Source organism: Saccostrea echinata, unplaced genomic scaffold, assembly GCF_033153115.1.
Source record: "Saccostrea echinata isolate AGI-Se365-2 ecotype Australia unplaced genomic scaffold, CSIRO_AGI_Sech_v1 ptg000056l, whole genome shotgun sequence".
NCBI lineage: Eukaryota > Metazoa > Mollusca > Bivalvia > Ostreida > Ostreidae > Saccostrea > Saccostrea echinata.
The window spans coordinates 21,842,501-21,859,125 of NW_026889805.1; the positions used below are offsets into that span (position 1 = coordinate 21,842,501).

At 34.3% G+C, this 16,625-nt stretch overlaps 1 protein-coding gene across 2 annotated transcripts in view; it reads left to right on the forward strand.

Annotated features, from left to right (window-relative positions):
- Nucleotides 1–15,223, forward strand: part of LOC133172966 (armadillo repeat-containing protein 8-like) — a 21,841-nt gene extending 6,618 nt beyond the window's left edge. The window contains exons 4-21 of one of the 2 annotated variants that reach the window (XM_061307830.1): nucleotides 3,874–4,016; nucleotides 4,392–4,489; nucleotides 4,823–4,915; nucleotides 5,330–5,410; nucleotides 7,407–7,482; nucleotides 8,196–8,347; nucleotides 8,547–8,753; nucleotides 9,199–9,285; nucleotides 9,436–9,600; nucleotides 10,115–10,201; nucleotides 10,500–10,547; nucleotides 12,257–12,349; nucleotides 12,811–12,960; nucleotides 13,816–13,911; nucleotides 14,052–14,147; nucleotides 14,307–14,379; nucleotides 14,685–14,778; nucleotides 14,899–15,223. In XM_061307830.1, the coding sequence (XP_061163814.1) occupies nucleotides 3,874–4,016; nucleotides 4,392–4,489; nucleotides 4,823–4,915; nucleotides 5,330–5,410; nucleotides 7,407–7,482; nucleotides 8,196–8,347; nucleotides 8,547–8,753; nucleotides 9,199–9,285; nucleotides 9,436–9,600; nucleotides 10,115–10,201; nucleotides 10,500–10,547; nucleotides 12,257–12,349; nucleotides 12,811–12,960; nucleotides 13,816–13,911; nucleotides 14,052–14,147; nucleotides 14,307–14,379; nucleotides 14,685–14,778; nucleotides 14,899–14,929 (1,870 nt within the window). In that variant the 3' untranslated portion in view covers nucleotides 14,930–15,223. The remainder of the gene's footprint in view (nucleotides 1–3,873; nucleotides 4,017–4,391; nucleotides 4,490–4,822; nucleotides 4,916–5,329; nucleotides 5,411–7,406; nucleotides 7,483–8,195; nucleotides 8,348–8,546; nucleotides 8,754–9,198; nucleotides 9,286–9,435; nucleotides 9,601–10,114; nucleotides 10,202–10,499; nucleotides 10,548–12,256; nucleotides 12,350–12,810; nucleotides 12,961–13,815; nucleotides 13,912–14,051; nucleotides 14,148–14,306; nucleotides 14,380–14,684; nucleotides 14,779–14,898) is intronic. The other variant, XM_061307831.1, reaches the window with a different exon arrangement.
- The last annotated feature ends 1,402 nt before the right edge of the window (nucleotides 15,224–16,625 follow it).

Below are 16,625 nucleotides of genomic sequence, written 5' to 3' on the forward strand. Positions count from 1 at the left end.
CGTCTGACAACTTTCTAAATACATTCTTATTATGAAATAAGATACATAAAATAGTTTATTTATTAACTCACAGAATATAAAGAATAGTTATTCTCGGTGCACGATGTATTCTAATCAGAATATGTAAGCATGGCAACTGTTTCCCCTTTTTCATGGAAAAAAAAATCAAGATTCGCAAAAAGATCGCACAAAAATAAATTTAAAAATATGAATGTTATTTTATGGGAAATATTGCTGCATGGTAGTGTGAGTTTACAAGTATTTTTAAAATGTAAAATGAGCAGCACATCAAATTTTTTCTGGCACTTATCTTGCCAAATATAAAGTAAGATCTCACTTTATTTACAATAAAAAATTAAGATACCGGTTCTCTTCTTTCTAAAGTTTGGGCAACCAAGTTTTGCATTCGGACAAGTCAAAGTTTGAGTTCACTTGCCCGAAGGGCAAGTGAGTCTGAAAGTTAATGTCTATCCCTGGGTACTATTTAAACAAACTAAGTACATTGTTATGATACGCAAGGATGCCTCTTCTAAAATTGTGAATTTCATGGTCCCAGGGTCAAGGGTTCTGGTCAAAAGGTGGGGGGGGGGGGGGGGGGGGGCTCTATTGATTATATAGTGAAAAATCAAAATTTCTTTGAAATTATTCTTTTCTGCTTCTGGTTAAAAAGCAAAGAAGCTAAGTATATAGTTATGATGAGCAAGAGTGCTTCTTCCAGAGTAATGAATTGCATGACCCCTGGGTCAGATGTGCTGGTATAAGGGTGGGGCTGTTGATAATGTAGTGAAAATGCATTAATTCTATTAAATAATCCTGTCTGCTCCTTAATGTTAAGCAGTTAAACAAAGTGATTACTTATGATGAGTAAACTTGAAACTTCTGGTCCCAGGGTGAGAGGCTCTGGTGTTTCTCGGTGGTGAAGGGGGGGGGGGGGGGGGGAGGGGCTCTATTGATAATGTAGTGAATCTGTAGTGAAAATGCATTATTTCTTTAAAAATCTTCTCTGCTCTTGGGCATATCAGAGGCAAAAAGTGTAAAAGTTGTAATAAGGAAGGGTATTTTTACTAGATTTTTGAACATCTGGACCATTTGGTCAGGTGTTCTGGTCCTAGCCAGGGCTCAATTAATTTGCATTCTACTGAGAGGAGTTATTCCCCTTTGCCGTTTTCTTTTGATAATTAATCACTGTAAATAATGTACTTGAAAAATTAATAGAATAAGAGAATTATGCAAGAATTTTTATTGTATAATACAAAAAGTATTTTCTTAGTTTTAATGATCATGTGGACTTGTAAGTAATAGATAAATAAAAATGAGACAAAAATAACTTAAATGTTCATCAAAGACCAAGAGAGGCCAATGTAAGAGATTACAACAAGGAATTAAAATAGTACAAAAGCACTGATATTTTGTTAATATGCTGTATGGTGATAGTGATAAATGGGGAACAGATTAGAACCTAATTTATGAACTGTTAATGAATAGTAGACTAATTATTTTGTTGATCCTGATCACCCTATTTTTTTTGCTTTTGGGCAACAAAGCTTCACCTTTCATTTCATTTTAATACTCTATGGATCCTCTAAATTGTTGTATTATACTCAGGTGACCGTTAAGGCCCTTGGGCCTCTTGTTTTTTTAAATCTTCTGCTCAAGAACAGCAAAGCCTTGTTAAGTCATATTGATATGTAAGCATCCTTAGGAAGTGTAGATTCAAGTTTCTTTAAATCATGAGCCCTAGGGGTAGGGTGGGGCCACAATGGGGGATCAAATTTTTACATAGGAATATATTGGAAAAATCTTTTTCTCAAGAACAGCAAAGTCATATTTAGTCATACTGATATGGAAGCATTCTCCGGTATTGTAGATTCAAGTTTGTTCAAATCATGACCCTCGGGGGTAGGGTGGGGCCACAATAAATGATCAAAGTTTTACATAGAAATAAATAGGGAGAAAAAAATAGGGGAAAAAAATTTTAAAAACTTTTTCTCAAGAACAGCAAAGCCATGTTTAGTCATATTGAAATGGAAGCATTCTCAGGTATTGTAGATTCAGGTTTGCTCAAATGATGACCCATGGGGATAAGGAGGGGCCACAATGAGGGATCAAAGTTTTACATAGGAATATATTGAAAAAATCTTTATCTCAAGAACAGCAAAGCCATGTTTAGTCATACTGATAAGAAAGCATCCTCAGGTAATGTAGATTAAAATCTTTTCAAATGATGACCCCCTTGGGTAGGGAAGGGCCATAATGGGGTATCAAATTTTTACAAAGGAATATATAGGAAAAAATCTTTAAAAATCTTCTGTTCAAGAACAGCAAAGCCATTTGTTAGCTCACCTGAGCCGAAGGCTCAAGTGAGCTTTTCTGATCACATTTTGTCTGTAGTCCGTCTGTCCGTCTGTCTGTCTGTCTGTCTGTCCGTCCGTCTGTAAACTTTTCACATTTTCGACTTCTTCTCAAGAACCACTGGGCCAATTTCAACCAAACTTGCCACAAAGTATCCTTGGGTGAAGGGGATTAAAGTTTGTTCAAATGAAGGGTCACGCCCTCTTTCAAGGGGAGATAATGAAGAATTAGTGAAAAATTAGTAGCATCTTTTAAAAATCTTCTTCTCAAGAACCACAAAGCCAGGGAAGATGAAACTCATGTGGAAGCATCCTCAGGTAGTGTAGATTCAAGTTTGTTCAAATCATGACCCCCGGGGGTAGGGCGGGGCCACAGTGGAGGATCAAAGTTTTACATAGAAATATATAGGAAAAACCTTTAAAAATCTTCTTCTCAAGAACAGCAAAGCCATGATGAGTCATATTTATATGGAAGCATCCTCAGGTAGTGTAGATTCAAGTTTGTTCAAATCATGACCCCCGGGGGTAGGGCGGGGCCACAATGGAGGATCAAAGTTTTACATAGAAATATATAGGAAAAATCTTTAAAAATCTTCTTCTCAATAACAGCAAAGCCATGATTGGTCATATTTATATGGATGCATCCTCAGGTAGTGTAGATTCAAGTTTGTTCAAATCATGACCCCCGGGGGTAGGGTGGGGCCACAATGGAGGATAAAAGTCTGAAATAGAAATATATAGGAAGATATGTTCTGATGAAGAACTGCAAAGCCATGATTAGTCATTTTGATATGGAAGCATCCTCAGGTAGTGTAGATTCAAGTTTGTTAAAATGATGACCCCAGGGGATAGGGATGGGCCATAATGGGGGATCGAAAATTTTACATAGGAACATATAGGAAAATGTCTTCTTAAGAACTGAAAATCATGTTTAGTCATTTTGATATGGAAGCATCCTCAGGTAGTGTAAATTCAATTTTGTTCAAATGATGACCCCCGAGGGTAGGGTGGGGCCCAATAAGGGGATCGAAAGTTTTACATAGGAACATATAGAAAAAAATTTCTTCTCAAGAACAGAAAAGCTATGTTTAGTCATATTGATATGGAAGTATCCTCAGGTAGTGTAGATTCAAGTTTGTTCAAATGATGACCCCTGGGATAGGGAGGAGCCACAATGGGGGATCAAATTTTTACAGAGGAATATATGGGAATTTTTTAAAAAATCTTCTCAAGTACAACAAAGCCATTTGTTAAAACAAATTAAACAAATTATATATTGTTATATATTGACATGGAAGCATCATCAGGTAGTTTAAAATTCAAGCCTCCCCCCCCCCCCCCTGTAAACTTTTCAATACTGAACTGATTTGTGCTTTTTACTAGCCAGTGTGCTCAGGTGAGTGATGTGGCCCAAGAGCCTCTAGTAATTCAAGAAGAGGCATCCCAAATTACATTTATTTTAGATGTGAATTTATTTGAAGTGTTAGATGCTTGCACATTAATTGAGTTACCATTTTATCAGGCTATTACAATGGATTATTGATGAGGATATTCCGGTTGAACTGCGTACAGAGTCAGCCATTGTTCTAGGCAGCCTGGCCAAGGGTACCCCAGAAAACATCAGCTGTCTCGTAGACTCGGGCTGTGTGGCAGTACTACTCAAAGGTTCTTCTAATTTGGTCATTTCTGTTTGAGCAGTGTTGAACTGCCATCAGACAATTTATTTTAACAAAAACTGAATACTCAGTATTGTAATGAGCCCTTAAAATTACTGCATATTACAAAAATTAAAAGAAAAATGATTTCTTGGAAAAAGATACATGATTATAGACGAACTGAGTTCTGTTTTTGTCAGGGGATGGTGGGATTCTTTACTATAATTTTATTTTCCCCATGTTTTCTCTTTTTTCCCATAGCAGTTTTGTGACAAAAAAAATTAATGCGTTATTTTTTTGTTTCACTATAGGATGAGTTGATGCCTAATGTACTAAATATAATTTTCAAGATGCATGTATAAAGCCTTTATTATGTATTTTGCAGGGTTGTCTAGCAATAATATCAAGTTTATTGAAGCCTGCTTACGATGTTTAAGGACCATATTTCTTAGTGAGAATTCTCCATTAGACCAGATTTATCAGGTTTGTAACAATTCATCCTGCCGTGGAATCATTATATTTTGTTGGGATTTAATTTCCATGGGTTTCATGGGTAATACTTCCCACGTACTTAAAATCAAAGCAGTACCTAACAAATATGAATTTGTATACTATATCTTACATAACTATACATTCAACTGTGAAATAACATCTCCCACCAATGTGTGCATATGAAGCAAGGCATAAAATTAAAATGATTCAACAGTACATGTTTATCTCAGATGGAAATGTGAATTCTTTGTTTTGTGATTTGGGACATTTATTTATCTTTTAAATGGATCATGTTTGACTTTTTTACATTATTGTCTCAATCAGGATCCTACAGTAGTTCCCCATCTCATCAACATTCTGTCTAAGTCCCTGTGTACTCAGGAGTGTATCACTACTATATTCAGCAACTGCTGCAAAGTAAGTGTAGTCCTGTACTCTATTGTTTGTACTACATCATCAGTCTGTTGTATATCAACTTTTCATATTTTCCACTTTTAGAACCACTAAATCAGGCTAGGAAAACTTTATTATTAAAAGAAACTTTAGATGTTTCAGTAGAAAAGATTGCAAAAAATGAATGTTTTAAGATGTTCTTTGAAATTTTGATTTAAAAAAATGAAGAACTTCCTGGTGCAAAGCTTGAAAAAATCTTATCACTTTTTTAATGAACTAAATTTACAGATGTAACTTGCTGCTTATTCTTATCCGAGTTAATCTTTATATTCATTGGTTTAATTATGAAATTTTATATTACCAGATATTAATTGAAAACGTATAAGTTCTTCACTTTCAACTAAATTACTAATTTGTATGAATACCGTTATGCTGTAGACAGCGGAGCACCAGAATGCCTTGAGTAGGAATGGTGCCATTGCTGCTTTAGCTCCACTGTTGTGTTCTTCCAGTTACAAGGTACTGTCATCCAGAAATCTATCAGTGTCTAGAGAGTCAATGAATGGAGACAGTTACAAGATACTGTCATCCAGAAATCTATCAGTGTCTAGAGAGTCAGTGAATGGAGACAGTTACAAGATACTGTCATCCAGAAATCTATCAGTGTCTAGAGAGTCTATGAATGGAGACAGTTACAAGATACTGTCATCCAGAAATCTATCAGTGTCTAGAGAGTCTATGAATGGAGACAGTTACAAGGTACTGTCATCCAGAAATCTATCAGTGTCTAGAGAGTCTATGAATGGAGACAGTTACTGTCATCCAGAAATCTATCAGTGTCTAGAGAGTCAATGAATGGAGACAGTTACAAGATACTGTCATCCAGAAATCTATCAGTGTCTAGAGAGTCAATGAATGGAGACAGTTACAAGATACTGTCATCCAGAAATCTGTCAGTGTCTAGAGAGTCAATGAATGGAGACAGTTACAAGATACTGTCATCCAGAAATCTATCAGTGTCTAGAGAGTCTATGAATGGAGACAGTTACAAGGTACTGTCATCCAGAAATCTATCAGTGTCTAGAGAGTCTATGAATGGAGACAGTTACTGTCATCCAGAAATCTATCAGTGTCTAGAGAGTCAATGAATGGAGACAGTTACTGTCACCCAGAAATCTATCAGTGTCTAGAGAGTCAATGAATGGAGACAGTTACAAGATACTGTCATCCAGAAATCTATCAGTGTCTAGAGAGTCTATGAATGGAGACAGTTACAAGGTACTGTCATCCAGAAATCTGTCAGTGTCTAGAGAGTCTATGAATGGAGACAGTTACTGTCATCCAGAAATCTATCAGTGTCTAGAGAGTCTATGAATGGAGACAGTTACAAGATACTGTCATCCAGAAATCTATCAGTGTCTAGAGAGTCAATGAATGGAGACAGTTACAAGATACTGTCATCCAGAAATCTATCAGTGTCTAGAGAGTCTATGAATGGAGACAGTTACAAGATACTGTCATCCAGAAATCTATCAGTGTCTAGATAGTCTATGAATGGAGACAGTTTCAAGATACCCTCATCCAGAAATCTATCAGTGTCTAGAGAGTCTATGAATGGAGACAGTTACAAGGTACTGTCATCCAGAAATCTATCAGTGTCTAGAGAGTCTATGAATGGAGACAGTTACTGTCATCCAGAAATCTATCAGTGTCTAGAGAGTCAATGAATGGAGACAGTTACAAGATACTGTCATCCAGAAATCTGTCAGTGTCTAGAGAGTCTATGAATGGAGACAGTTACAAGATACTGTCATCCAGAAATCTGTCAGTGTCTAGAGAGTCAATGAATGGAGACAGTTACAAGATACTGTCATCCAGAAAGCTATCAGTGTCTAGAGAGTCAGTGAATGGAGACAGTTACAAGATACTGTCATCCAGAAAGCTATCAGTGTCTAGAGAGTCTATGAATGGAGACAGTTACTGTCATCCAGAAATCTATCAGTGTCTAGAGAGTCAATGAATGGAGACAGTTACAAGATACTGTCATCCAGAAAGCTATCAGTGTCTAGAGAGTCAATGAATGGAGACAGTTACAAGATACTTCATCCAGAAAGCTATCAGTGTCTAGAGAGTCAGTGAATGGAGACAGTTACAAGATACTGTCATCCAGAAATCTATCAGTGTCTAGAGAGTCAATGAATGGAGACAGTTACAAGATACTGTCATCCAGAAATCTATCAGTGTCTAGAGAGTCAGTGAATTATGACCTTGGTTACCATTGTATATTTCACACAGTAAATATCATCAGATACATGTATACTCTCACTACTTATGTGTTACTACAAGTACTAAAACTTTGGTTGTAAATCTGCCCAATCAGCAGAAGTTGGTTGATCAAACCGAATTTACACTGCCATTGAACATACAATGTATGATTACCTACATAAAGACAGTGTTAAAAGACTGTTATACAAGCATACTGAATTTAATATTATCATGGTTGTCCTATTTAAAGGTTCAGATGCCAACCCTCAAGTGCTTTGCTGTATTATGTTATGAAAATGAGATGGTGGCCAAAGCTACAGCAACAGGTATCTGTAAACAATTACCTGAAATTTGACTTTGTTTTGATACAAAATATCTTACTGAAGTTTAAGCTCAGTATTCACTATTTTATAATTTAAGGTAAATAATATTTTTCATTAAAGAACAAGGTTCATTTTATGCATAAAATGGCCCTGTAGATATACCAATTTATTGACTAACACTTCATGCTCCATTTTATACATCAAGATAAAGTAGAGACTTAGTGCTTTCATTTCCGATTAAAAATGTTCACCTTAAAGCCAAGGTATTGGAAAACAGGTTTCATGGTATTGCAATATTCTTGAATTTTAAGGAAAACAAGTATATTTGAGTACTTTCACAGAAGAGAAATAATATGAGCGCACCCTCTGATCTAAAAAATAAAACATGTTTTGTAATCCTCGGAAATAGTTTTATCATTTAATAGTTGCATGTTTTAGATCAGAGGCTGCGCTCTACATTAAATATTGAAAAATAGCTTTAAAAATTGGCTGTTTTTGTAGAATCTTTCAGGATATGAGGAAAATGACGCATTTCGTGACGTCATAATGCATTGACTTGGCAGAAAATTACGTCATTTTTGATAGATATACAGTCATCAAAGGTCTAAATGATATATAATGCATTGTCAACTGAAACCAAGTAGTTTCAGTTTTTCGGAAATTCACAGGGCCAAAAAAGGCCCTAAGTGAACCTTGTTCTTTGAATTTTTCTGTAGCTACTTATAATGGAGAGTCCATTCCAAATCTCCTGCTTCGCCTCCTTTCTCGAGACAAACCATCAGAAATGCAGATGGCTGCAGCTAAGTGCATGACTTACCTGTGTAGGGGTGGTGCCATCCCAACCCATTGTCCAACCATTCAAAACAAGGTACACTCAGACAAAAAGAGGCCTCTTAGAATTTCTAAATTTATTGAATTTAAAATGTACCAGGACTTTTCCAATCAAAATTCTAGAGGTTCATTAAAGATTTGATACTGTCTCAGATTACATGTATTTGCAATGTTTGGACATTTAATTGTAATGATAAAGTAGTGAGAAACATTGAGAGAATTGAAATCCATTGCAGACCTTATCCACATTGATTAGGATGTGTAAGAAGGATCGTACGTTAGAGGAGAATGTGGAGGGGGCGGAGACACTGGCCTATCTAATAGAAGAGGATGCTGTTCTACAGTACATAGCCTCGATTTCAGATCATATCATTAAGACACTGGCAGATTATCTCCGCTACACCAGTGTGCAGCAGATCAACACCAGATCAACAAACAGAAAGGTATAAAAAATTAAATTATTCAAATTCAGTTTTTAAGATATCATGTAAACTTGTTTTTAGACCACCTGTATTGTACTTTTCACATTTCAAATATTTCTTCGGAACCTCTGGGCTAGTTTCAACATTTATCTTGGGGCATCCTTAGGCGATGGGGACTCAAGTGTGTACTAATGAAGGGCATTGTAAAGGGAGATAATTAAGAAAACTGACAAAAATTTGTTGGGGGTCATTCAAAAATATTCATGTAAAGAAACTAGATCAGAAATGACAAATCTTATGTGAAAGCTCTCTATATATGTTTGAAAGATTCATTTTTTTTTTTTGAACTATAGCCCCTGAAGCATATTGACACTCAGGAAACCATTAAGGTCCATAGGTTTCTTATTTTGAAACCCTTGTGTTTTGAATTTTGTAACATACAAACTTGTTTTATTTACCTTTGTAGGTGATAAATTGGAGTAATGAGTTGAAGCAGGCAGCATTTAGGGCTTTTGCATCTTTGGGGGCCAATGATGAGGAAATCAGGAAAAAGGTTCTCCTTTTTCTTTTTTTTTTTTTACATAGAAATCTTTTTTTTTCTTTCAAGAACATGATAAAGAATAAATACATATAGATGAAAGAGTTACAGAAAAATTATTTGTATTTGTTTGTGTTATATTAAGTAAATGAATATGACTTGCAGATAATTGAGACTGAGAATTTGATGGAGCACATTGTGAATGGGATGAACTGTGATGATCTCAAAGTACAGATGGGTGCTGTGAGGTGTCTCCATAGTTTGTCACGGTCAGTTCAGCAACTGAGGACCACATTCCAGGACCACACTGTGTGGAAACCCCTGATGAGTGTGAGTACTAGTCAGGCTTCCTGTTAAAGGGGATTGCACTCCTATTGATACAGTTTCACAAGACATTTTATTACCAATGATGATATTGAAAAGTTAGAAGTGTTGCATTTTTAGTTCACTTGAGCCATATAGGCAACCTATTGTGATTTGTTTCTGTCCATTGTTTAATGTAATGTGATTATTTGTAAACTTGTGAGCATTTTTATATTCTTCTCTGAAATGGCTGAACCAATTTCAACCTCTCTCTCTGGGTTAAGAGGTACCAATATTGTGAATGTTATGGCATCTGCTTCCATTGGGACTGAGGAGTGTGGCTGAAGCCATCAAAATTAATGCAATCTTCAAAAATCTTCTTTACTCTTGGACATAAGCAGACAAACTGTTAGCATGATTACAATGAGCAATGAGCCTACCACCAAAACTGAAATTTATTTAATAAATCATTCTGAAAATGCAAAACATATAAACATTTTGAGTAATATCTAGGCTTTGATGGTAGTTGGATTTTTTTCAGTTGATGACCAGTGGTCCAGAGGTCCTTTTACCAGTGACCTCATCCACTCTCTGTAATCTTCTCTTAGAATTCTCACCAGGCAAGGAGGTAAGCTCCCATTCATTACATCAAACAATTTGTCTTCATTAATCTCTTTTAGGTTTCATTTTGCATTCTTAACCCATCTGTGAAATGCAGATCATAGTCATCAGATACTTTTATGTCTCATAAAATCATCACACATGCATATATTCTTTTCCTTGGCTTCAACAAATCCTTTAGGCAAGCTTAAGCTATGATCGCTAATGTAAACTATTTTCCCAAAGTTTGGACCATCCATGTCATTGACCTTTTTGCACTAACTTCATGAAAATTTCTTACCCTGACTCCTGGTTTATTATAACAGAGACCCAGTAGTGAAAGTCCAAGAATGTCTGTAAGTCAGAAAAACAAAGTAAGTGTACCAATGTCTGGAAACCCTGCTAAGGAAGGGAATCATATGACAAACTGTGAAATCATATGAGATAATGTAAAAATTATTATATGACAAACTGTGAAACCATATGACATACTTTAAAATCATACGACATTCTTATTGCAGTATTTTAATTTTTTTTTTTTTGGAAAGGAACATTTTTTGTGATTCAAATTTGCTAAATGTAATCATTCAGTGTTTGGGAGTTTATTTAACCAAAAAAAAAATGTCAACATGTTTATAGTTTTAATAATGGAAAGAATTGATCCATCACCAAATACATGTACACTTGTATGATTGTACTGTCACAGTCCTCATGTAATACATACCCATTTCAGTTGCATCCTCATTTGCATGTGCATATTTTGTAGAAATCAGGCAAATCAAAAAGAAACTTTTTTTTAAATGTTATTTTGGTTCCTCTCTGGATGTTTTCTCAAGAATGTTTGTTTGTAATGCATGGGAAATTATATTAAACATAAAAAATGTATGCATTTCCTAATTCCTCAGACTTCAGTTTAATTGTATTCATTTATATTAACAAATCCTTCTAAATGTGTAATTTTCTGTAATAGTTTAAGAATCCATTACACATGCAGAAAATATTTGGTCTTCCTACTTTTCCACAATTTTATCAAAATCCTTAGTATGATTTTCCATAAGTATATGACATTGCTTTTCCAGAAATCCGTTACATGGAGTTACCTATATTCACCTTTATTTGATGATCACACATCCCAGAAATATTCCAAACTGACAAAAGTGAACCTACTCTTTCTGTCAGTTTATCAAATCCATTAGATTTAAACTTGCCACTTGCAGTGACCTGTGAATCAATTTTTTATGTGGATCATTTAGGCAGACTCCATGTTTTAGATTTTTCTACATAGTCCTATTAGCATTTTTAATGATGTTTTACATTTTGAAAATGTTATTCTGTTTACAATGGTGCTGCCATCTCCCCTTGGTAGACAATGAGGCAAAAAGTGCCTATTTTAGTGGTAATGATATTTTAGCACCTTTTGTGTTGCTTCCAGTCCACTAATTTATGTACACATGATTATATTATTAGAACTAATAAATGTCTTAAAGTCTCTAGTAATCAGTAAAAGAGACTGATTGCACTAAATTTTGAGTGAGTTATTTTATGTACGTTTACAGTACAATATTACCTTGTATCTGAAGAGGTAAATTAAAAAAATTGTGGAAAAGTAAAAACTAAGAATGATTATATAAACTGATGTCTTGTCTTTAATTTTTAAAGTGAATAATTAACTGCAGAGGACCTAACATTTCCTGTATTATACTTTGTGGCACACATGTATATCATTAATATAGTGAACACGCTTATTTATATAAACAATTTGTGCTTACTGCGAAGTGATTTTTCATTCCTGTGGTTTTAAAACGAAGTTTAACTTATCCAATATAATGAATTATGTTAATGATGAATCAAAATTGTTTGTTTCTTGCACTTCGCTATGAGCTTGTCTTACTTAATGTAAATATTACTAAATATTAATCTTCACTTGCATGAAGTTATGACATTGTATACCAACCAATTCTAGGACTTTTTTTTCCAGTGAGAAATTAAAACAAGACACAGAATTAAAAAAAATTCAAATCTTTCAATGTTAAAACAATTTTATTGATTGTGGATGTAATTTACTTGTTAATTTTATGATTAGGCATGCTTGGAGGTGGGAGCAATCAACATTTTGGCTAAGCTGACCTCTAGATCTGAGGGGGACTTAAAGCTGAATGGAATCTGGGCTCTAATGGTAAGCCATGCCTCCTTGTTCTCATTAAAGAAATCTTTAACCTACATTTAAATGTTTATAATAAAGACCCTGTTTTATACCTACAAGTACTAATTCTTATCCATGTACCTTAATTTCATCACATTGGACCTTTTTTATCAAAAGAAAGGGGGGGGGGGTGACATAGTAAGTAATAGATCCAGGGAAAATAGATACTGTAAATGACCAGCGTACCTGCTACCATTCATTCATCTTCTATATGTTTCATCTGTCTGATATGCTAGTTTTCTCAAAGAAATCGGTTCTTAACTATATACAATGTAACATTTCATGTTCCTTTTGCAGCTTGTTTAATGTGTAAGATAGAAGTCTCAATGGTTAACATATACATCATATTAGATCTGTTTGTAATGTTAGAGGAGATCAAACATTTCTGAGTGAGCATATCACTTTGAATAAATTGTTCTTTATTTCCATTCTAGAACATGGCCTTCCAGGCAGACCTGTTAGTGAAGAACCAGATAGTGGATACCATTGGTACGGAGCAACTATTCCGGCTGTTGTCTGATCCAGATCCAGCTGTTCTGATGAAAACCCTAGGCCTGATACGGAACCTACTGGCTGGAAGAAGAGTAATTGATTATTTTTTTTTAACTAACCTGAGCTGAAGGCTCATGTGAGCATTTCTGATCAAAATTTGTCCGTTGTCTGTCGTCGGTGTGGGAATTGTCATAACTTTTCACATTTTCATCTTCTTCTCCAGAACCACTGGGCCAATTTCTACCAATCTTCGCACAAAGTAACCTTATGTGAAGGGCATTCAGGTTTGTTCAAATTAAGGGACACACATTTCCAAGGGGAGATAATTACGATATAGTGAAGATCGTGTTGGGTCATTTAAAATCCTCTCAAGAACCAGTGGGCCAGAACAGAAAAGATTAAACTTATGTGAAAGCTTGCTGACATAGTGTAGATTCAAGTTTATTCAAATCATGACCTCCTGGGGTAGGGCAGCTCCACAATGGGCATAGGAATTTATGAAAAAAATCTTCTTCTCAAGAACAACAAGCCATGATTACTCACATTAATACAGATAGTGTAGATTCAAGTTTGTTCAAATCACTTCCCCTGGGGGTAGGGCATGGCCACAATAGAAGATCAAACATTTACATAGAAATGTAAAGAAAAAAAAAATTTAAAAACCTTGTAAAGACATGATTAGTCATAGAAATATGGAAGCATCCTCAGTTAGTGTAGAGTCAAGCTAGTTTTGTTCACCCCCCCCCCCCCCCCCCCCCCCTTATAGGCAGTAGTTTGAGACCAGTTATATATTTAAACTATTCAATTTTGTAGCCAAAGAGTGCTCAGGTGAGCAATGTGGCCCATGGGCCTCTTGTTTGATTGCTGATGATATAGTATTTATCAACAGATATAAGATCATTAATGTTTTTAGGACATAGCATGTATGTAACATATTTATTCTACAGGATATTGATAATTTAATGAAGAAATATGGAAATCAGATAATGCAAGCTGTTGTCTTTATCCTTGAGGGAGATCATGTAGTGGAAATAAAAGAACAGGTAACACACAACAAATCTCTTTATATAGAGTGCAGAAAATGAAATTATTAATGAACTTGAAAGCTTAAAATGCATTTTAAAAAATAGTGTTTGAGATCTGTTGGGATTCAATATATATTGTGGTATATTTTGTTTGGCAGACTTTGTGCATACTAACAAATGTGGCAGATGGAGATGAAGCAAAGGAATACATCATGGGAAATGAGGATGTCCTGAAGAAACTCATGACATACATGGTAAGATGAGTGTACATTTACTTTAGTTTTCAGTAGTGAAGATGATTAACCTCTGTCTGTACATGTGTTAAAGATGATTATTATTTTTATTTTTTTTACTTAATTTCTTCTGATTATAACATTGTTTTCTTTTCATTAAGTAATGGTTGTTAACTTTAGGTCCATACCAATGTGAAGTTACAGATAGCAGCTACTTCCTGTATCTCTAATCTGGTGTGGAATGAACAGGAAGGTCAGTGTTTTTTTTTTTATATAAATTCATCAAAGATAAGAATTCACTATTATTGACTTTTCACAATAGCTAGCAATGAAGAGAGCTCACAACATTTGTGGAAGACAGTAAAGTGATGGGGAAAATGGAAGGTTCAGAGTTATTTCCCTTTGGCTCTACAATGCTAAATTTGACATTATTTTTTTAAATTTTCTATAAAAAAAGGTAAAATACTGTATGACCTATTATCTTTATCTGTTTTTTTTTTAAATGATATTTTTAAAATTATACTTCAAAAAATCATTGATAATCTTGTATTGTTCCAGGAGCATACAGCAGACAAGCCAAACTTCGAGATCTGGGAATACAGAAACTGTTACAACAACTTCTCAGTGCTAATGATTCTACACTGTTTGATAAGTAAGAAATAATGAAAAGTTGTATATATCTGTGACTGTAAAAATAAAGTTTGCAACTGATTTCCATTACATGAGATAATACTCGATTTTACTTCCACAGTAAATGTTTTGAATTTTTCAGGGTGAAATCAGCACTACAGCAGTTTACATGACAGAGAATTTGGATCGTTAATGGATAAATAATGGCCAGACATTGTCTTTCAGTTGAATTCAAAAGAGAAAGAACTATTCCTGTGAATAAGAGTTCAGACATCTGAATGTAAATGCACATTTTATTTGCTGTATTTTCAGTAAAACTCAAACCCACTTGTTCTTGCAAAATTTGGAATGAAGAGAGAAATCTTGATTTCATGTACAAGTGGATGCATGGACATTTTACTATAGAGCATGCAGATAACTGGATTATGAACTTATGAGCTGTGCAAAGAAATAAATGTGAAAAACAATTGAAGAGTTAATCATTTTATAATGTAGACTGAAGTGCTCATTGAAAACACTAATGTTACAATATAGTAAATGCTAGATTATACCCATATCATATTTTGGCACCAAGTAACAGAATTTTTAAATGCTTTATTCTTCAGGCTTGATATTAGTCATGATCTTTGACAAGACTGTAAAAAAAAAATGGGCTCTTAGTATTTTATAGTTATTAAATGTGACAATTTTCCAGAAAAGTAAATCTTTCATTTTTTTTGGGGGGGGGGGGGGGATATATATACTGTCAAACATTGTTATCTGGAACTCAGTTGGAAAGAGAAAAATCTCTAGATATCCAAGAGATTTTGATATTGAAGTTAAGACTTCCAACTTGGACATATCCATGGTATTCTAGATATTGATACATGAAATACACTGTTCCAAATGTTCCACTGTATATGGTCTGTTTAAAAAGAAATTCTTAAGAAGAGTACATGTTCTTATTATGCATAATTCTTATTATACATATGATCAATTGAAATTCCAGGGAAACAAGCTAATTCAGAAAATTTGTGTTCCCTGCTTAAGGAAAAAAAGAAGAGGGCAGTGGAGCTGGGAAAATTTTGCAGATGGAGAAAGAAAAGGGGTCACTTGACATTTCAGCTTTAGGCCTTAAATTCATTAGGAATCTTTTTAAAGTAAAAGAAATTCATGACCAAAAGTTTCATTGCAAAAGCTTACAGAAAAACTAAAATTGTTATCTGAAAACTATTAAATATATATTGCTGACCTTGACCTTTGGGCCTCAAAATTAATATGATTGTTTTAAGGCCATGGAGAGCTGCGATATATTTCATTGCAAAATCTCAAAAGCTTTTTAACGAGGTTCGCTCCTGAGCGTTTGAGCAGATTTATATCTTAACCTATATTTCAAAAATTCTGCATAAAATTTTAATTCTTACAATAAATTTGAATTCTACAATGCCAATTAAACTATATTCAGTTAAAACTTCATGATAAAATTCCATACCAAAAGCATTAAGTGAGAAACTATATTTTGTGGCAGAAGGTTTTTTAGAAGAAAATGATCATTTTTTTCTCTTTCGAAGTATTTAAAGTATGTTAAGTTTGGATTCCTATTTTTACATGCAGTCTGCACACAGAGTTATTTTGTGTAGTGAACTGTTTTATACTGGTCCTAAATTATATATCAAATAAACTGTCATGAATTCTATCATTATATTTGATAAATATAGCAAATATATTGTGAAAATCAAGAAAAAAAATGTCCCTATTTTAAGCTTAAAATTAGCACTATTTTAATAATATCTAACAATTAACATCACAGACCCCCACTTTTTATTTTCTTTTCTGAATATATAAAATACTTTTAACCATTCTTTTTAAATTCAGTAAAATGTAATTACT